Source organism: Canis lupus, chromosome 16, assembly GCF_011100685.1.
Source record: "Canis lupus familiaris isolate Mischka breed German Shepherd chromosome 16, alternate assembly UU_Cfam_GSD_1.0, whole genome shotgun sequence".
NCBI lineage: Eukaryota > Metazoa > Chordata > Mammalia > Carnivora > Canidae > Canis > Canis lupus.
The window spans coordinates 29,160,043-29,182,291 of record NC_049237.1 but is presented as its reverse complement, the minus strand read 5'-3'; the positions used below and the strand labels follow the sequence as shown (position 1 = coordinate 29,182,291).

General features: G+C 35.5%; 1 protein-coding gene across 6 annotated transcripts in view; it reads left to right on the top strand.

Moving 5' to 3' along the window:
- The window catches only part of KCNU1 (potassium calcium-activated channel subfamily U member 1), a 144,418-nt gene that overhangs the window by 31,839 nt on the left and 90,330 nt on the right, over positions 1-22,249 (top strand). For all 6 annotated transcript variants that reach the window (XR_005371468.1, XM_038560121.1, XM_038560120.1 and 3 more), the window contains 7 exons: positions 804-914; positions 8,310-8,415; positions 9,911-9,993; positions 11,121-11,190; positions 14,540-14,692; positions 18,779-18,891; positions 19,247-19,315. Coding sequence is in view for 5 of the 6 variants with exons in the window: in XM_038560121.1 (XP_038416049.1) it covers positions 804-914; positions 8,310-8,415; positions 9,911-9,993; positions 11,121-11,190; positions 14,540-14,692; positions 18,779-18,891; positions 19,247-19,315 (705 nt within the window). In the remaining variant the exon portion in view is untranslated. The remainder of the gene's footprint in view (positions 1-803; positions 915-8,309; positions 8,416-9,910; positions 9,994-11,120; positions 11,191-14,539; positions 14,693-18,778; positions 18,892-19,246; positions 19,316-22,249) is intronic.

Here is a 22,249-nt window from a genome sequence, read left to right as displayed (position 1 = left end):
TAAAATAATAAAAATGAGTTGAAAACAATGAAATGAACTACATAAGCCAAAGTCTGACCCAATTTATTGCAGGACAGGGATGTGGAACATATGCCAAAGTAGCCCAAGAAGTCTGAAAAATTTAAAATTAAGTTAGGCTAAATGTACACTTTCAGTTTCCTTAAATGAATAATACAGGGAAAAATAGCTTCTTTAAATGAAGGAAACCTAAGGAAATTGACAGCAATTTTTCACTGTAAAAGTTACATGCATAGATTTTTGCACCTGCTCTAGATATCTCTCCACTGGGCTCACTTTTTTTGCATGGACTAGATAGTTTTCAATGTGGAAGATAAACCAAAATGATCTAGAGTGTATTGCCACCTCTGCCATTTGTTTGACTATGAGAGAATCAGTGAACCATGCTGAGACTCTGTTGTTCCTTTGAAAAAGATTATATCAGCTAATCAGGAATCAAGTGAAAAAAATTAAGTGAAGTAACACATGTGCCAGTCAATTACAAGTTATAACAACTATGAAAAATATAGCAATTATGATAGTTATTATTGTATTCCTGAAAAGGTATGTGTAATTCAAATGTTTGGATTCATACCCCAACATGGGGTGAACTGGGACTACAGAAATTTGACATTTCTTTTCTCTATTGGAGATGAATTCTTCAGCGTTTCTATTTTAAAAATCTGGGTAATTCAAATACCAGATGGATTTATAACTGTGTTTAAGCAAATTGTCCATATCTAAGTCTTGACAGCAAGATACTTCTGTTCCTCCAATGATCCACCTCACATAGTCTTGCTCCCTAGGTTCATCGTGGTCTGTGGAAACATTACAGTTGACAGTGTGACTGCTTTCCTGAGGAATTTTCTCCGGTATAAGCCTGGGGAAATCAACATCGAGATTGTTTTTCTGGGAGAGTAAGTGTATCTGTACAGTTCATGAGCACTAAATTAACAATTGAAATATGGGTGCATTTTTTTAATGGAAGAGAATTGCCCTTGCAATATTCATAGAAAATTAGGAAATAACAATAAGCAAAAAGAAAAGAAAAGGCAATCTTATGACCAGGGATATATTTTGGAATATATCTTGCCTGATGTTTTTCTGTGTATGTCCTAACATTGTCTAAGAGATTTCTTATCATTTAGGAAAGTATTCCATATTTATTATTATTACATATGGCCATGAAATGTGCACGTCTAGTGTACTTTATAATTATTATGCTGTTAATTCTTAGAATTGGAAATGTGAGTTCAAGTAGGTGCAGAAAGTATTGTTTTTGATGATGTTTTGTTCTATGAAGCTTACATTTCCACAAGTAGAATCCAGGTCAACTATTTTGTGAAACACTGGAAAATGCATACTTAAAACAAAAAGATTTTTCAGTAGGCAAAATGGTTTCTCATTGTTTTATTTTTCAATTTTGGTTCCTACTGAGACTGAAAAATTTTTAGGTTTTGACTGTTTTCTTTTTTGATGAATGAAGGAATTTGTCTTTTCATTTCTCATATCTTCTTTTCTACGAGGATGGCTATCTGTTGTTTTGCTGACTTCTAAGCAGTCTTATGTATTTGATATTAAACTTTTTGTGTTGTATGTTGTAAATATTTTTCTCTCTCTGCCTTTGTGTGCGTGTGTGTGCATGCATTTTTTTTCTTTTTTTTTTTTTTAGTACAGAGTGTTGGATTTACATGCACTAAAATCCATTGGCTCTTTCATATTGACATCTGGCATTCTTTGGCCTCTCTGTTCTAGAATTAAGCAATACCCTCAAGCAATGTCCTTAAGCTCTCTGGAATTGATTTTGTATAAATTGTTGTGAACCAACTTCCTTATTTTCTCCAAGTGGCTCATCAGTTATGCACACATCACTAAATAAGTCAGACAGATTTGAAATGACATTTTGATCTTATACAGCATTGTATATGGAGTCACTTCAACCTTCACACATTTTATGCTTAACATTTTGTACTTTTTACATTAGGGAATTCCCAGTCCACTATAACTTTGGGCTCTTGTATATGGGATAGCCAATAAGTGTTTTGAACTCTTTCATGGTGCTATTTAGGGACAGCCAACAGTTCTGTTAAAGTATCATTGCCTGCCTGCCTTCTCAGTAATTTGCATATTACTTGAATCCTTATTTTTAAAAATAGTTTAAAAAAGTGCTAAAATTAGTAATAAAGGGCTAATAATTATAATCCAGTTGAGACAGAAAAGGAAATCATTAGATGTTTTTACTTCTGTATTTTCATGGACTAATGTAGGTTATTATAGGTACTTATCAAGAGAATGAAATTTTTAAATGATGCAAAATTCATCTAGAATTTTTCCAATTACCTATAATTCTGGATGACTCTAAAATTTATATCCTCTGCCAGACATTCTCTGTGGTTCCATATTCACACAACTAATTGCTTATTGGATATTTCCACCTCAGACTTCATTTCCATCTCCTTTCATTTTTTTAAATTATTATTTTTTATTTTTTTCCCATCTCCTTTCAAAAAGCCCTCAGACTTAACCTTTTCAAAAGTAAACTCCTCTCTTCAGCTAATAAGACAAAAAATATATATGTAAAGGAAAGAAACTGGCATTTTCTATCTCAGCAAATAAGACATTAGTGCAGTCCCTTAAAACAGAGACTGAAGCATTGTTTTTGCTAACTCTCTTCCTCAAACCCTGTGTCCACTTTCATCAAGATCATCAATTTTGTCTCCTTAATAAATACTAATTCTATTTCTACCACTTCATCTCCACTATCACAACCCCATTCAAAGTTAATATTTTGTCTCTTCTCAGAAAGGCTACTTTAATGATTTGTGCTTTTTTTCTCAGAAGCTCTTTTCCTACTATTATATGACCAGTTTATTCTTATTCTTCAGCACTCAGAGAGTACTCCCTACCCCTAATTCAAGCAATCTAAATTAGTGTCTTCTTTTTTTTTAATATTTTAAAAGATTTTATTTTATTTATACATGAAAGACACAGAGAGAGAGGCAGAGACATAGGCAGAGGGAGAAGCAGGCTCCTTGAAGGGACTCCAATGTGGGACTCAATCCCAGGACCCTGGGATCACGACCCGAGCCAAAAGTAGATGCTCAACCACTAAACCACCCAGATACCCCTAAATTAGAGTCTTCTAATCCTTCTTTCTCACTACTCCATTATATTTCCTCACAATCTGCAATTGTGGTAGATTTTTCTTTAACATAGCTATTTTTAAAATATTTATTTGTTTATTTATTTATTTGTTCATAAAAGACATATGGAGAGAGGAAGAGACGCAGGCAGAGGGAGAGGCAGAGGCTTCATGCAGTCAGCCCAAAGGCAGACGCTCAACCGTTGAGCCACCTAGGCGTCCTTCCTTAACATAGCTATTAACGTTTCCTTCTCTTACTGTATATTCATGCTGCTCCTCTCAATAAAAGATGGTGTCTCTTCCTCTTCTCTTTGAATCTGGGCTAGCCTCTGATTGAGTTGATAAACTGGATGCCACAAAGATGACCCTTTGTTGGTTTCAGGCCTAGCCTTTTTAAGAGGGTTGACAGTCTCAACTTTCACTGTCTTGAAGCCCTTTGCCATCCTGTGATGAGTCAGAGTAACTTGTTGGGGAGAAGGCTCATCCAGCTGTCGGCTGCTCCGATCACATAAGAGAGACAATAGTATATTGTTTTTGTTTTAGATCAGTAAGTTCCAGAGTGGCTTGTTTTGTGGAAAGAGATAATTGATATAAATGTGGTCCTGGAAGTGGGCTGCCATCATAACAAAAGTCAAAATGTGGCTTTCTCCTTGGAACAGGTGGTAGGCAGAAGATAGAAAAACAGTGGGGACAATTGCTGTTGGGTGCAAGAAGAAGAGCACAATTTTGGTAACAATGTCACCAAAAAATAGCACGATAGTGAAGGTGGCTGCGAAAATTTCCTGGAAGAATGATAAGTGTCATTTTGCTTCAGTATAATCATGTATAATGAGATATTGTAGGAAAATAGAGGTAAAAAAGAAAGTTTTTAGTTTTCAAGCAGAACCTAAACAAAATATAGAAGCCTCAGAACAGTCTCTCCAGCTGGCCAAAGAATGTCAGAGGTAAATGACCTCAGGGGGTAAAAATATCAAATCCAGGGTGCTATAAGATATTACCTTAATGTAAATGGACAGTATCCAATCAAGGGTGCAGCTGTAAGATCCTTTGTTAAGACCCCAGGGAAAGTTAAGGTGGTGACCTATAGATATATAGGGTATAAAAAGGGCTTCTATGAAGCTGAAGGACATTCTCCCCAAAGTTCTCACAGTCTCAAAATAGAGATCTGTCTCCAAAGGAATCCAAAGGGTATGAGTTTGGGGGCATGTACCTGAATAATATTTATAGAAAGTCATCAAAGCTTTAAAGAAGATTTTACTGCTAAATTAACTAAATTACTGCTAAATTAACTGCCAGCTTGGAGTAAATGGGACAAAGAGACTTCACAATGGAAACAAATGCCTCTGGGCTCCCAACTCAGCAGATGCAGAAATTAGGCTGAGAGAGTCATTCAGGGACAAACATGGGCCATTTTTTAGGGAAACATAAGGGGATCATAGGGTCAGAGGGCAAAGACAAGAACTGAGAAAAACAATGGATTGACTCATGAGAGCATAATTGGCCCCTAATCAAAAACATCTGAATCAGGGGGCATGATAATATGCGCTTAGATAATTTCACAGTTTTGGTGGACCAGTCATTCCTACATGCCATCTGGTAACCCCTCGCATTGTTTGGTTTGGAGTGTCTGCTCTAGTTTTCCTATCTTTGCTCATCATGGTATGCTGGGCATTGAGTTGATGATGACTTGTCTACCTATGTCATAGTCATCAGATGAGGAGGAGCTGTGCCTGAGGAGACCCGTTCTAGACCCAATGTAGATGACAAGACCCAGGACTTTAAGCTGATGCTTTAAAGAAATAAAACTTTGGGGAGACAAAATGAGGATATTTTGTCCAGGGGAGGGATGTGAATTCTTGTCGAAGAGTGTTTTAGAAGATGTCTGCCAATATTCCTCCAACAAAAGTAGAGTCTGTTCACCCTTCTGTTGAAACTGGACCGGCATTTTGACTTATTAAAATATTAATAATATTAATAATTTTAAAATTGAACTTATTAAAATATATACAAGTGACTGGGCTGGTTATAGGCCCAGCCTTTAAGAGGCCTGGCAGCTTCAGCATCCAGTCTGTTGGAGCCCTAAACCATTATAGAAGTTCACCTACTCTGATGGAGGGGAGGCCCATCCATGTGCCAGCTCTTCCGGGTAAATGCAGACATATGAGTGACTCCAACAAAATTGCATGGAGCCAAAAAGAAACCCAACTGAGCAAATCAAGCCAAGGAATTTCAAGAAATAACAATTTGCTATTTCAGGCCACAAAAATCTTGCAAAATTTTAAGCAAAAATGAGAAATTGTTACTTTTATTTCTTTGGTTACCTGTTATTTGAGAAAAAAATCAAAGATATGATATAAATTGTCATAAGGGTAAAATATTAATTTATATTCCTGTAAGTCAGGATACCTAGTGGCGTGCAACAAAATTATTTATGACTAAATTAAGCAGAAAAAAATGTATAAATAGTAATTATATAGCTCTCAAAACTTCCAGAAAAGCCAGATAACTAGGCTTAGAGAATATACAACATAAAACAATAATAATATGATATTTTATATTTGTTTATATTTCTAGGTACTTGGTATTTTCAGATGTTATTGGAAATTGTGTCTTATTAATTACTTTTTCTAGTTGTTTGCTTTTGGCATAAAACACAAAATTGACTTTTGTATATTAATCTTCTATCTATCCATATTATTTGATTTCCATTATTTAAATCATTTTTTATAGTGGTGTTAGGGGTTTCTATGTAAATAGTATTTTGAAATAAAGACAGTTATTTTCTCTTTTCCAATCCTGTGTACAATTTATTTTAGTTTATTATTGTACTTGATGAGATATCAAATATAACATTAGCAAAAAAAATTGGCAATTATATCTTTTCTTTCTCACAAAGAAAACTCTTCTAATATTTTGTCATTATGGACATCCTTTTTATTTTAAAGATATTCTTTGTGGTCTTAAGGATATTCTATTCCTCATACACTATGAGCTGTGTTTCTTAACTGGGTAAAGATATTTTCATCAACATTTTCTTTGCATCTGAGGTGTCTCTCTCTCTCTCTCTACATATATATATATATACACACACACACACGCACACACTTTTAATTTGTTAATGTGGTAAATTACATTGATAGTTTTGAAGTTATGGCTATTTTGGCTTTGTAATATTAGCTGGAGACTATTCCCTCTTTTTAATATCTTCAAAAGACACTGTATGAAAATGGAATAATTTGATGTTTGAAAGTATGGTAGAAGATACTGTAATACCATTTAGAACTGGTGGATTTAAATTTTTGTTTGGTGTATGTGTGTGTTCTGCTTTTAGTTTGTTTTAAAAGATTTTAAATTATGGCTTCAATTTCTTTAATGGTACTAGGACTATATGGGCTTTGTCTCCTCTAGAGTGAGTTCTGATAAGATATATTTTCGGTAATTTGTTTCGTCTGAATCTTCAAAGCTGTTGCATTTGGTTATCTGCTGTATTCTCTCACTCTTATTTTTATCTTGACTTTTCTGTAGGTATTTTATCTTCTTCATTCAATATATTGAATTCGATTCCCTGCAATTTTGTATTCTCTCTCTCCCCATTGATTTTACTACAGCTTTGCCTATTGTATTAGTTTTTTATTGGTTGTTTTTTTCCCAAAGATATAGCTTTTGGTTTTGTTGCTCTTCTTTGTTTCATATTTCTCTTCTATTTCATTCTTTGCACTTCTATTTTTATTTTCTTCTTATTTCTTTGGGTTTATAAATTTCCTTTAAAGCATTGCATTTGTTGTATCCAAAAGCTTAGATGTTTAGTGTTTGCAACATGATTTATTTCTAAGAATTTTATATCCTTTGTTATAATTGCCTCCTAACCCATGTGACTTTAAACAGTCTATTCTTTTGTTATCAACCTCTAACTTAAAATATATTGTGATTAGAGATCATAATATGTATGACAATTAATTTTTGTAGTATGTTGAGCCTTTCCTTATTTGTCAAGTAATTTGATAAATATTTGTTTTCTCAAAAAAAATTAAAAGTATTCACAATAGCCAAGGTATAGAAACAATCTAACTTAAGTGTCTATTGATGAATGAATATATATATAAATACATATATATAACACATGTGTGTATATGCATACTGTGTATACATATACTTCCATATACATGCATACATACACATACAAACATATATACATACATACATAGTAGAGTACTTTTCAGCCTTAAAAAGGAAATCCTGTTATTTACAACAACATGGATGAATCTGGAGGGCATTATGCTGAAATCCAGACAAAGAAAGATAAATACTGTGTGCTACCTTATACCTGGAATCTTAAAAAAAAAAAACTCATTGAGCAGAAAGTGGAAAGATGGTTGCCCTAGGCTGGGATGTGGGGAAAGGACAAGACAGGGGCTGGTAAAAAGGTACAAACTTCCAGTCTTAAGATGAATAATTTCTGAGGATCTAATGTATAACATGGTGATTAAAACTTAAAACATTATATTGTGTAATTAAAATTTACTAAGTGAGTAGAACTTAAATGTTCTTACCCTGAAAAAGACAAAACTATGTAAAGTGATGGATGTGAAAATTAAGTTAATGGGAAGAAACCTTTCACAATATATACACATACCAAATTATCACATGATACATTTTATGTATCTCACAATTTTATTTGTCCGTTATACCTTAATGAAGGGAAAAAAGGACTTAGAAACCATTGATGGTTTTTTCCTGCTTAATCAGTAATTAAGAGATGTGTTGAAATCTCTCATGACAATGACAAGTCAGTCATCAATTTAAATCTCTCTAGTTTTGTTAATTTTTTCTTTATATATTTAGAAGCTATTTCATTAAATTCATTGTTGTTTTAAAAAGCCATATCTTTTTGAATAATCGAAATGTTTTTATTTTATACTGAACTTCATCCTTAGTAATTCCTTTTTTTTTTTTTAAATTTTGGGGCATCAACCTGATTTGTATTTTTTCTTCTCACTGTGATTGACTAGGCTTGATCTTCAAGCCCATGCCTGAAATAAGACCAGTATGGACTAGTAAGGGAGGATGGATGTTTTCCTAGAGGAGATTAGGAGTTCTGTTAAAGATATAACAATCTCTAAACCAAATTCAGGCATCTTTTTACATCTTTGGTACTATATTCTTTGCCCAGGGTCCCTCCTTCTTTGGAATTAGAAACTGTATTTAAGTGCAACATGGCCTATACAACTTTTATTTCTGGATCTGCACTTAAGTGGGATGATCTGAGACGAGTTGCGGTAAGAACTAGTTTTGTTTTGTTTTTTTTTCTTCTTCTTTTAGTTTCCCTAAGCTGCAACAATTAAGATGATAAGATATATTGCTCTTTTAAAAGTATTACTCCAGATGCTTAAATTGGAAGAAAATAAGACTTCCTCAATTTTAAAAACTGATCATAAAGGAAATGTAGTAATTGGTTTCTAATTCCTCCTTGACAGATATCAAGCAGAACTCACTGTTTGCCTATGCTTACATTTATTTATTTCACTAAATTCTGTCTAGTGCAGTTTTATTTTATAAGTCTAAGAAATCTGAAAAAGTTATGGATAGCAAAAGTGTGTTTAATCTTCCCAACCAAGTAGGATCATTACCAAATGACAGATTTCCCAACTTTTTCTAAACACACTGATGTGCCTTCTGATAGGAGAAACATTAAGGAAAATAGCAGAAATCCCATTAAGATTGGAATGAAAAATAATGAGCAAAGTCCAACCATCTAGACAGCTTTCAATTAAGATCAAAGCCAGTTTCCTCCCATGTTTTAGGTTTCATAGACTCATATAAACAAAGGCTACAGTTTTTAAGATCAGAAATCTATAGTCAACATAGAGAATTGAAATAGAAAGTGATAGACTCAGAATAATCTTTCTTTTTCCCACAACTCAGTATTACAAGAGCCACTTCAATAATTTGCTAGACCCTTAAGATTCAGAATCCATAGATATTGAATGACTGCTTACTTTGAACCACACATACTTCCAGTTCCTCTATTCTTTGCTGTCCTGAAAGGCAAATAAATATACAAGTAGTTGCTTAAAAACTTGGTTTTGGACAACAGGAAAAACATAAGTATCCACTTTACCCATTTTAAGGCAGTCTTGCATCTTTGTCAGAGCACTTCCAACCCTTACAGCATCTACAGGACTCATCCTGATGTAAAGACATCCTTTTTACAACTCTTTCTCAAGAGTGTTCTCTTTCTTAGGGGAAATTTTATGATAAAACCATAGGAATAAACCACATCTTCTTTATCCATTTATACAATGGAATATTACTCAACCATTAGAAACGACAAATACCCACCATTTGCTTTGACGTGGATGGAACTGGAGGGTAGCATGCTGAGTGAAATAAGTCAATTGGAAGACAAACATTATATGGTCTCATTCATTTGGGAAATATAAAAAAATAGTGAAAGGAAATAAAGAGAAAAGGAGAAAAAATGAGTGGGAAATATCAGAGAGGGTGACAGAACATGAGAGACTCTTAATTCTGGGAAATGAACTAGGAGTAGTGGAAGGGAAGGTGGGCAGCGGGTGGGGGTGACTGGGTGACTGGCACTGAGGAGGGGCTTGACAGGATGAGCACTGGGTGTTATTCTATATGTTGGCAAATTGAACACCAATAAAAAATAAATTTATAAAAAAAAAAAAACATAAGAAAACCCAAAGGGGGAACAGTAGAGTATTTCCCCTGTAAGTAACAAGATGGTTGCTGTTTAACCTTGAAGAATAGGTGGAATCTGCAGAAGCATGTCTGATTATAGCTAACCCTTTGTGCAGTGATTTGCATGCTGAAGACACTTCAAACATTATGAGGTAAGAAGCTGACACTTTGTTTTATATTCTTCAATGCTGATTTTATTTTTTCCTCTTTTAAAATAAAGCCTAGTGCATTGGACTAAATAGGAAAAGATGTCATCTCTTATAGGACTATGTTCATTATAGTCCAGGTTTATGCCTTTTTTTTTCTCCCAAAGGCTGTGGAGATGTATGAATAAGGAAGTAAAAATAGAGTATTCTGAGTATCTTTGTGTTTCTCCACATACTTGCCTAAAGTTTCATATGGATAATAACTATTTAAGTTGAAAAAAAAGCAAGCATACCAATAACTGATAACTAATTGTTCAGGTAACACCATCATAAATAACATCTTTAACCCACCAAAAATAAAGATGCCATTTGTAATTGGTGAGCTCTGTTAGTAGACTTGACTTATTGGGGTTTTCCTCCAGTAGTTCTGGTGAAATATTGTATATCATTTGGTATAACATGCTTGTGATGATTGGAAAATGTCATCAAGATGGCTAGAATTGGTGTTGACCATCTTTAACTATGAGCTATCTGTGAGTGGGATCTTCACTTGTATTAATTGCTTCAAACTATCATTGTGATGGCAATGGAATTGTGCCTAACCCAGATGAATTCTTAGTCCCCAAAACAAAATAAACATAAGTAACTGAAGGTGATTCTACAAATAGCAATAAGCTGTTGAGAACATATGCGGTTAATAATACAATATATATGAACCAGACCTTAGTTTCTTAATATGTATAATGAGAAAGTTCAACAAGACAGTCCATGAGCTACTTCAAGTTATAGACAGAAATTCAATCTGCTTTTCCTGTAATTAATGTGTTTGAGTTTGAAGGCTTAAATACATGAAACAGTTTATTTCCTCCTCAAGAACTGGTTTCAGAAGACTAGAGTCTCCTAGTATCAAGAGCTGACTATATCATAGATTTCATTTATTAAATCACTAAAACAATAGCACTGTTTCCTGTGTATGCTATTAAACAGAACATTTTTAGAAAACAGCATAGCAGTGAATTTTATGTGTTGTTTTATTATGCTTACCCACACATCAATCTAATTCTGAATTTAATTTTATTGCAAAGCTATTGGATATGGCACATCACTCATGAGCATATTTGTTATTCATGTAGGGTTCTCTCTATCAAGAACTATTACCCTAGTACCAGAGTCATCATACAGATACTTCAATCCCATAACAAGGTATGATTCCGGCCTATTTATTTTCCTCCTCTTTCAGTCTATGGAGTTAAATGACTTACTCTATCTAAGTAAAATAACTTATTAATTTCTATAATTAATAGACCTATAGATCTGCACTCAAAAAGTTGTTTCCAATTATGGATGAAATTTGGAGTCTCATTAAGATTGTTAATCACAATGGGACATCTGGGTGGCTCAGTCATTCAAGCATCCGACCCTTGGTTTTGGCTCAGGTCATGAGTTCAGGGTCCTGGAATCAAGCTCAACATCAGACTCTGCTCTCAGCAGGGAGTCTGCTTGAAGGTTCTCTCCCTCTCTCCTTACCCTTCTTCCCACTCTTGTGCTTGCTCTCTCTCTAAATAAATAAATCTTTTTTAAAAAATCACTTAAAAATGTAAATTCATGGGCAGCCCAGGTGGCTCAGTGGTTTAGCACTGCCTTCAGCCCAGGGTGTGATCCTGGAGACCCGGGATTGAGTCCCATGTCAGGCCTCCTGAGTGGAGCTTGCTTCTCCCTCTGCCTGTGTCTCTGCCTCTGTGTGTGTGTGTGTGTGTGTGTGTCTTTCATGAATAAATAAATAAAATATTTTTAAAAATGTAAATTCATAAAGAAATATAGTTTCATATTTCAACAGTTGCTGCCTGAGAGTCTAACTTCCAATCCACCTGAATCTAGGTGCTGAGATCCTTTTCTTTGGGACACTGACAGCTCTGGGCATTATCTCAACTATTGGGAGCCCCTAAAAATGAATTAGGCTAATTAAACAGTCACAAAGGTTTGAGAGACAATGAGAAGCTATGGCAGGGTTGAATGATAAGGCTCAACTTCTACACAAGGCCATTTCTTCAAAACAGGGAAAGGTGGCTATTTTATCTAATACAGAATTTTAGGGGAAATGACAAAACAGAGGAATATTTTCTAAATGAAAGAATAAGATAAGACCTGAGAAAAAGACCTTAGTGAAACAGAGATGAATTATTTACCTAACAGAAAGTTCAAAACAGTCATAAAGAATGGATGAAGAAAGTGAGAACTTCAACAAAAGGATGGGATATATAAGAAAGTACTAAATAGAAGTCACAGAGCTGAGGAATTTAATAACTGAACCAAAAAATGCAATAGAGGAGTTTTAACAGCAGACTAGATGCAGCAGAAGAATCTGCAAACTTGAAGACAGGGTAGTGGAACACACCTAATCAGAGTAGCAAAAAATAAAAAAAAGAGTGAAATGAGTGGGAATAGCTTAAGGGACAGTGTCAATCGGGCCAACCTCCGCATTATATGAGTCTCAGAAGGAGAAAACAAAAGCAAGGGGGCAGAAAATGTATTTGAAGAAATGGTGACTGAAAACTTCCCTAACCTGAGGAAGAAAACAGACATCCGCATCCAAGAAACTCAGAGAATTCCAAATAAGATGTACTCAAGAGACCTAGTCTAAAACTCATAATTAAAGTGTCAAAAGCTAAAGACAAGGAAAGAATCTTAAAGTCAGCGAGAGAAGAGTAAGATGTAATATATAAGGAAACTACTGTAGGGCATCTGGGCTACAGTTGGTTGTTTGCCTTTGGCTCAGGTTATGATCCCAGGGTCCTGAGATTGACCACCGAGGCAGGCTCTCTGCTCAGTGGGGAGTCTGCTTCTCCCTCTTCCTCTGCCTGCTGTTCCCCCTGCTTTTGCTCTCTCCCTCTCTGTCAAATAAGTAAAATCTTAAAAACGAAAAAGAAAGGCAGGGGTAGCCAACATAAGACTACCAGCAGATTTTTTAGCAAAAATCTTCACAGACTAGAAGGGAGTGACCTAATCTTTTCAAAGTACTTAAAGAAATAAAAAAGACTGCCAACCCTGGATGTTCTACCTAGCAGTGTTGTCATTTGAAATTAAAGAAGAAAGTTTTCCATACAAGCAAAATCTACAGGAGTTCATCATGACTAGGACTACTTTATAAGAAATGTTAGAGAAATGTCTTAAAACTGAAAGGAAAGGGCATTAATTACTAACAGGAAAAGATACAAAAATATACATCTCAATGTCAAAGGAAAATGTGCTGTAAAATTCAGAATAATCGAATCATGTAAAGGTGGATTAATCACTCATGAAGCTAGTATGAAGGTTAAAAGACAAAAGTAGTAAAAATAACTATAGCTGTGATCCTTAGTAAGGGCTACACAAGACCAAAAGCTGTATGCTGTGATATATCAAACACAAAATGTGGGAGGAGGAGTAAAAACATAGTTTTAGAACATGATCAAGCTTAAGTATAGGTTGTTATTAAAATGAATTATATAAGCCTCAAAGTAACCACAAAGGGAAAACCTATAGTAGATACACAACAAAGAAAAAGGACTCTAAGATCTATAGAAAATCACCAAATCACAAAGGAAGAGATTAAGAGAAGAAAGGAAGGATTTACAAAATAGCCAGAAAAATTAACATATAACAACAGGTACATAGCTATGAATAATTACTTTAAATATAGATGGACTAAATTCTCCACTTTAAATATAGATGGACTAAATTCTCCACTTATATTTAAAGAAATATATAACAAAATATGTAAATATAATGAAATTTTGCTCAGCCATATTAAAGAAGGAAATTCTGCATTTGCTACAGTGTTCATGGGCTTTGAGGGAATTATGCTAAATGTAATAAGTCAGAAAAAGACAAATACCATATGATTTCACTCATATATGGTACCTTAAAAATTAAAAAAACAAAAAACAAAAAAAAAATACTCCTAGATAGTACAGATCAGTGTTTGCCAGAGGTGGAGGGTGATGGGGATGGAGTAGGTGGAATGAGTAAAGGGGATCAAAAAGAACAAACTTCTGTTTATAAAATAAATATGTCATGGGAATATAATGTACAACATCATGACCATAGTTGATGATACTTTATTAAATATTTAAGAGTTGCTAAGAGGGTAGATCTTAAGAGTTCTTACCACAAGAAAAAAATAATTGTAAACATTGGGATGATGGATGGTAACTAGAATTATTGCAGTGGTCATTTCAAACATATACTAACACTGAATTATTTGCTTGTATACCTGAAGCTAATACAGTGTCATATGTCAATTATATTTCAGTAAAAACAAGGACAAAAACAAATATTGTACATTCAGGTTAGAGTCAGAGGTCTATGTCATCTGACCCAATTTTAAAACTCTCACTATTTTTGTTTTAAAAAGTGGATCACTAACAATTTCTAAAGGCTAAATTTATTCTCATCACTTCCACTGACTTGGGCACAATAAATGCTTTCAGGGAACTGCTTTAAAATAAATGCAGGAAAGATGTCCATTCAGAAAACAACTTCCTTGAATTGTCTTTGTTCTACCCTGAAACAGGTTTTTCTGCCAAAGATCCCCAGCTGGAGCTGGACTGCTGGTGACAACATCATCTGCTTTGCCGAGTTGAAGCTTGGATTCATCGCCCAAGGCTGTCTGGTACCAGGCTTGTGTACCTTTCTAACATCTCTATTTGTTGAACAAAACAAAAAGGTAATCTTGTAAATTGCTGTTGAATCTTGGTTTTCTCCCCCCCATATCCTCACATGTCAGGATCAGAAATAGAAAAAAAAAAAAATTGAGGAAGGCAAGAATGTCCCAAGAAATGAGATTTGACTTCCACTTGAACTACGAAAAGGATTGAGAAGTCTAGATCAAAGTCCCAGGTACTGCACTGACCTTGAAGAAGTTATTGATCTTATTCTTGTCTAAGAATATTTATCTGCAAAATAGAAATCACGTCTTTGCTTCCTACCTGCAGTCTGCGATGTTATGAATATAAATGTAGGAGTACTTTGAATAATTGGAGCAAAAATATAAATAAAAATAAAGGTTATATTGTTAGTGGCAAAATCATATATTTAAATATAAGTTAAATGCATAAAATGGATAATAATAAACATATTCATTGAACAAATGATGATACAAATAACAGTTGAAATCTAATTTTTCAGATTATTTTGGGAACGTTCCATAGGTAATAACAATAGTCACCATACATTGAGTACCTACTATGTCATTCATTTTAAATGCATTATGTTTCCCCTTGACATTTCAAAGTAGAATTCCAGTAATGAGTCAGTGAAGCTAACTAGCTTGATCATATAGTAAGTTAAGCAGGAGGAGAACTGTCTGACTTCATGTCTTACCACTAGGTTTGATGCCTGTGGCTGTTGGGTATCTACTCACAATCTCCCACATCAGGTCTTTTGTTACCTTTGAGACAAAATAGGTGGCTTAGGGGAATATTGGGATGACTGCTATAGCACAAAATATGACTTTTGAAATGCTACCCCCATGAAATGTTCCTGGGAAGTTTCTACCCCTCAGCTGGACCTGGTATCCCATTGTCCAGAGGCTCTACAGAGAGTGACCTTTCCTCTCCATATGCCTGCCTTTTTACTCAATTTCCCTCTTGGCCTTTCTTTGCATTTTATTTCCTTTGTTAATAAATCCAAAAAAATGTTTACATCTTTTTTTTCTTTTAAGGATCTTATTTATTTATTCATGCAAGACACATACACACACACACACACACACAGAGAGAGAGAGAGAGAGAGAGAGAGAGAGAGGCAGAGACACAGGCAGAGGGAGAAGCAGGCTCCATGCAGGGAGCCCCATGTGGGACTCGATCCCGGGTCTCCAGGATCACACCCTGGACTGAAGGCAGGTGCTAAACCACTGAGCCACCCAGGCTGCCCTGTTTACATCTTTTTTGGTTTCATCCTGGTACTCTTTTAAAGAAACAAAACAAAACAAAATCCACCAAACCAAAAAACAAACAAAACAAAACAAAACAAAACAAAACAGAACATGAAAGTTGCTCTGGCCAGCAAAATGCTAACTTGAGAACTCAGACGGAATATTGTAATTCTTTCTATGAATGTGAGGAAATGTCATATATAGATAAATAGAAATGACCATCAGGCAGTAGGAAATGAGCCCTGATGCTGCTATAATGAACCTGCCTTTGCCTTCTCTTCCTGCTCACTATGTACAGCCTAGAAAATCACTTGTGAGGAAATTGTCTGCTTGTACTGTACACTTAGTGCAAGATAACTGTTCTGCATGATTGTTATGTGCACATGCCATAGTGATTTGCTTGGGCTCTCCACAGAGTCTCCAACCAAGACATTGGAATTTGTAAACTGTAGCCACTCAGCAGGCTTTGAATCCATCCTTTTTCACAACTCTCAAGGACAGGGATGTTTGAGAAGGTGCTTCCAAAGCTTTAATATGCGTGCAAATCCCCCAGGGAGCTGGTTAAAATGCAGCTTCTTGGGCAGCCTGGGTGGCTCAACGGTTTAGCTCCGCCTTCAGCCCAGGTCCGGATCCCAGAGACCCGGGATCGAGTCCCAAGATAGGCTCCCTGCATGGAGCCTGCTTCTCCCTCTGCCTTTGTCTCTGTCTCTGTCTCTGTCTCTGTCTCTCTGGTCTCTCATGAATAAATAAAGTCTTTAAAAAAATGCAGATTCTGATTCCAAAAGTCTGAATGGGGCTTCATTTCTGAAATAGCTCCCAAAGGTGTCCAGGCTGCTGGTCTGTGGAGACTTTAAATACTTGAGAACATTAACGAGAGTGAAAGACATTAGTAGTATCATAGTAGACATAGTCTACTTAGTAACAAGATAACATGTGTAGTAATGACTCTGATTTTAATCTCCATGGCTGGGAAGGTAAATGGAATAAGTGCCCTCTCTGAAGATTTCATCTATTTTATGGAAATAGAGGAAGAGATATAAAACTAACCCTATATCATATTGTTGTTCTCTCTGTGTAATCTAAAGTTGTGACCTCCTCACTGAAGATGATCATCTGTAAATATTCATCATATGAGAGCTTTTTGGTATATAGGAATTGAGAGATTTGTGGTCATGGTAATTTTTCTTTTGAAATTAAGTCTAAAATATACTTTCAGAAGTCTTAAACTGGGCAGTTAGGATAAGATGGTTTTTAATGCTATTCTCTGCTCTGGTATTTTAAATTCTCTAATAAACTATTAACTTGGGCTTAACAGCCAGGACTCCATAGTGTCGTATATCCCATTTTTCTTGGATTAGACATTTAATTTCCCTGTCAATTTCTGTATCAATAAAATAAGTTATTAATCTCGTAACCCGATTTTTCTAAGTATTACATTAATATCTGTAAAATTTCCCAGTACTCAGATTCCAAGACCTTAGATCAATGATATATGTTTTACCTATATTAATTTCAGGGTGAGAAATTATAGTCCAAAGAGCATTTCCAGTTGCTTCAAATCACACAGCATTGCCTTAGACTTAAACTTAGATTAGATCTATTCCAACTAAAATACTTGAGCTCCCTGTATTACTATTTAGATATTGATATCTAAATCCAAAATCCATCTTATCTTTCCTTTTCTGATATTTAAAAAATAAGCACAGGAAATCTCCATCTCTATCACTTTTTTTACCTTCTTTCAAAAACTGAAACATTTATGCAAGAAACATTAAGCCAGTTTTTTCAGTTAATGGAACTTAAATAGGGACTCCCAGTGAAGTGAGCACTCCTCAAAAGAGAAATTTAAGAGATTGAGAGAAGGCAGGAGATTCACTAAATCTTGGAAAGGGGATTAGAGGGGGAGTCCTTGGATTGCCTGATACAAGCAGTCCTTATTTGTAAAGCAGGATTTTTTTTTCTTTATATGTGCGTGTGTATGTGTGTGTGTGTTGTTTTTCCTAAGCCACAGGATGGCTATGAGGAGTATTTCTGAACTGGTCTTAACTCTTCATAGCCACAGTGTTTCAGAGATTATAGAAATTAGAGACATTCACCTGAGACTCTGGGCTTTAAAAGGGACCTGTCCTGCCCTGTCAGAGCAGTGTGGTGGGGATTCTTAGGCAGTAGATGGGAGAGGATGATGAGGATGTATGGAGCATAATAAAATTCTTATACAAATATCAGAGACGAGTTACCCAACAGCCACACACCCTGCAAACTATATTTAGCATTTTTGAGAAATATCCTTCTCCCTTCCCATTGCGTTTTTCTCTGCAAACCCACTGCTATCCTTGGTTTTATATTCTCAGTTCCATTGATCAGGATGGCTCTTTAAGTTCATTTAAAGCTATGAAGAGTTCCAATACAGGACAGAAGCCACGAACATTTTTTCTTTGTGGTATGTGGCTAGTCAGTAGAAAACTAATATTTTTAGAAAACAATCTTGAACAGCCATTTCTGTGAAGAGACCAACTTCGATTCCATGTTACCTTCTCATCTTACTGTTACTGACTTAAAAACCAGTCTACCGTGCTGAAATTATTAAAAGAATTACAGTTTCCAGCAAGGAGTCTTGAATGCCATTGAATGCCATGTATGAAGAAACCAAGTTATGATGCTTTCATTTCATTCTGAGCTCTCTAGTATAAATAGTTGAGATGTAAGAGTTTTAGTTCTTCCTTGGAGATTTCTTCAGTTAACCACAAGGTCAAATCTCTTTTCTGTGACCTAAGTGCAATGGGTGCTGGTTTGCTGCTTAGCAGGATATACAATTTGAATTATAACATCCTATATCCCATGTCAGTATGCTGCATGTGGCATGATTGTGTATTCCAGGTTTTTCCTAAACAGCCATGGCAAAAATATTTCCTTAATGGCCTAAAGAACAAAATCCTGACTCAACGTCTCTCTGATGACTTCACTGGAATGAGTTTTCCTGAAGTTTCCCGGTAAGTTAAGATAAATGCTTTCCTCATTCTTCATGCAATGGCATTCTTTCAACAATGTTCACTGGGGGCCCACTATAGGCCAGGCTCCATGATAAACCCTGAAGATGTAAGAATAAGCAAGTGTGAATCTCTGCAGTTTAGAAGTTTGCAATCTGTGTGGGACAGTTCCCTATCTGTACCCTTGACATGGCTGTGACTTACTTTAGAATGATTTCCCTTATATTTGGGAGACTCTTCCTCTGCTGAGGTGCTAGTGTTTTCCTAGGCATGGATGGAGCACAAAGTGTTGGTCATATTCTTATGAATTAGCACCCTGCTATCCTCTTTCCTCACAATTACTTGTCTTCCTTCCTAGGCTCTGCTTTGTGAAGATGGGACTCATGCTGATAGCCATTGAACACAAATCCACGTTTCATGGTCAAAGGTACCAATAAGACTTTGAATCTCTTCACTTTTTTTAAAGGAGATTCTTTATGATTAAGACTTTTCCAAAAACACAGGCATAACTAAGCTTTTGCCATTTGTTGAGAGCCAACTTATTGGGCACCCAGTCTGCTGTGGTATACTTAGTACGTCTCTAATCATTGGGGTTAGAATCTAGTGATTGAGGTTAGAATGGTTATGCTAGTGGGGTAGCCATTGTTCTTTACCTTTGTTCTTATGGCCCTCCCCAAATTCTGTTTCATGAGCTGGGGAGAGAAGAAATTATCTCCTTCTCAGATCTATTCCTTTTAATTTATTATCAAATCTTGTAAGTCTTAACCATAAAATAGCATTAGGAGAATTATTTATGACCAAAACATGCTCCCACAAATGTAGCCTTAGAAACTAAGCTACAAAATATGGCAAAATGGAAATTTTGGTTACTGGACAAAGTCTGCCATTGGTAGGGCAGATAAAAGAAATAAATAATATTATTAGACCATTGGAATTTCTTAAGAACCCATAATGAATAGATAATATGAGGAGTAAGATAATTTATTATGTAATAAAAAAGAAAATCCAGGAAAAACAGCAGATCAGCTACAATGTTATACATAGAGATAAAAATGCTGAAAAAATAAGAAAAACTGAGTGTCTAAATGGGATGGGGGATAAGAAAGACATTGGATATTGGCTTATGTATGTTTTTTAGTGGAGAACTAAGTTGAGTTAAATTGTAATCAACAGACCAACTTCTGATCCTGATTATGACTAGCTAGTCCTGTGTGCTGGAGAAGCGCCCATTCTCTATAAAATGAGGAGGTTGCATTAATACCTGAGACCCTTTCCAGCTATAAAACTTACATTATCAGGAGCCTTAAAATTATAGTGAAATAGTCAAAATTCAACAAGTTTGAATGATGTCAGATGTACTACAAAGAAACAATTTTCTATGAAAAACTGTAAAGAAGAAAAACCTAAATAGAGATGTTGCAAAATGTTTCTGGTCAAAAGAAGTCAGTGGAATACTGTACAAAGGAGAGAATACTGTACTATGGAGAGAATAACAAGTAATATTGTCAGGCTGACTAAATTCTATTTAACAATCCTGCCATGCTCAAGAAAATCTCAAAATCTAAATTTGTGCACAGATGTCCTTCCTCACAAAAATAGGTCATGGAGGGGATCCCTGGGTGGTTTAATGGTTTGGCACCTGCCTTGGTCCCAGGGCGTGATCCTGGAGTCCTGGGATCAAGTCCCGCATCGGGCTCCTTGCATGGAGCCTGCTTCTACCTCTGCCCGTGTCTCTGCCTCTCATGAATAAATAAATAAAATCTTAAAAAAAAATAGGTCATGGTAAAAAGACTCCAGTCTTAGAACCCATTTGCTAGGCAGTTGAGGTTTTAGAGTGGCCCAGAACTTGGCCTTCAGCAACATGGGCTATGAGTTGGAATTATTTGCAAAGTTTTAAAGGCATATAGATTCCAAAATCCCACTCTGAACTTTATAAAATCAAAATCTTCAAGGGTGGGACCACAGATTTTTTTAAAGTTCCCATGATATAGCCAAATTTTTCACTGGTATTTGTAAACTACTGAACCAAATTTTAGCATCCTAGATTTCTTTAAACTTTATTAGAATGACTGTGGGACATCACAGACCAGAAACACAAACATTTATTAGGCAGCTAATTTCCACATATGTTCAAGATGTCCTGGTGTTGTTTATTACTTAGCACATAATGTACCCCTAATGAAAGAGGAATCTGCTCCAACTTAGATTTAACTTTGGTTTCTCACCAAAGAGTAAGGTAAATCATTGGGATTAAATCCTCATTTGGATAATAGCAGTCTTTTACACTATTGCTAGTTCATGACCAACAGTGCTACAGATACTTATATAAACTCTTGAATCTTTACAACAATGGGTACCATTCTTAGTCCCATTTTATAGGGCAGAAAGATGAGCCCCAGAAAAGTTATGATTTTCCCAAACTCACATCAACTCCAAGTGGCAGAGCCAGAATCTGAATTCAGCCTGGCTCTGGTGGCAGTGATTCTGATCACTATGCTGTACTAAATCCACCACAGCCACATAAGTGGAAGGAAAATAGGGCATCTCAATTGAGCTAGAGTTTAGACTTGAGTATCGAAAAACTGGAGAGGAAACCTATTTTTTCTTACCTTTTATTTTCTCTTCTAATTCATACACTTGAATATACTTGACTACTTGAAAAATCCCAGGGTGTCTGGGTGGCTCAGTTGGTTAAGCATCTGACTCTTGATTTCAGCTTAGGTCATGACCTCAGGCTTGTGAAATGGAGCCCTGCATCAGGCTCCATGCTCAGTGGGGAGTCTGCCTGAGATTCTCTCCTTCTTTCCCTCTCCCTCTGCCCCTTCCCCTGCTTGCATGTTTGCATCTCTCTCATAAATCAACCAATCAATCTTAAAAAAACAAAACAAAACAAAACAAAAAACAAAAAACAAAAAAACACCACAACCTGGAAAAGCCTTTGACAGTTATAAGGATTTGTTTTAGGGACTAATTTGTCATCTGCTAAGAGTAAATCTGGATCTGACCCCAGTCAGATAATGTTCTAAGCTTGTTCCAGTAGTGAACATTCTCTAAGAGAGCAACTGGACATGATCCATGTAGAGGATATTAAGCCAGTTTGGAAAAATCTTCAAAAAGAGTTCACCTCTTATTTCAAATGCAAACACAGATATTGTGATAGTATCTTCATAACTAAATATTTAATATGAGTTCAGAGGAGGCTTAAAAAGAAGAGATATAAAGATACAACTAAGTTTATGCTTGCTACCTAGTGAACATCAGCTGATGATATTGGGGTGGAGGCATAAATTCATGTTCTTTTCTTTTCAAAGTTAAAAGTATTTATTCTGCTTATTAATATCAGTCAGTAAATATTTGGAAA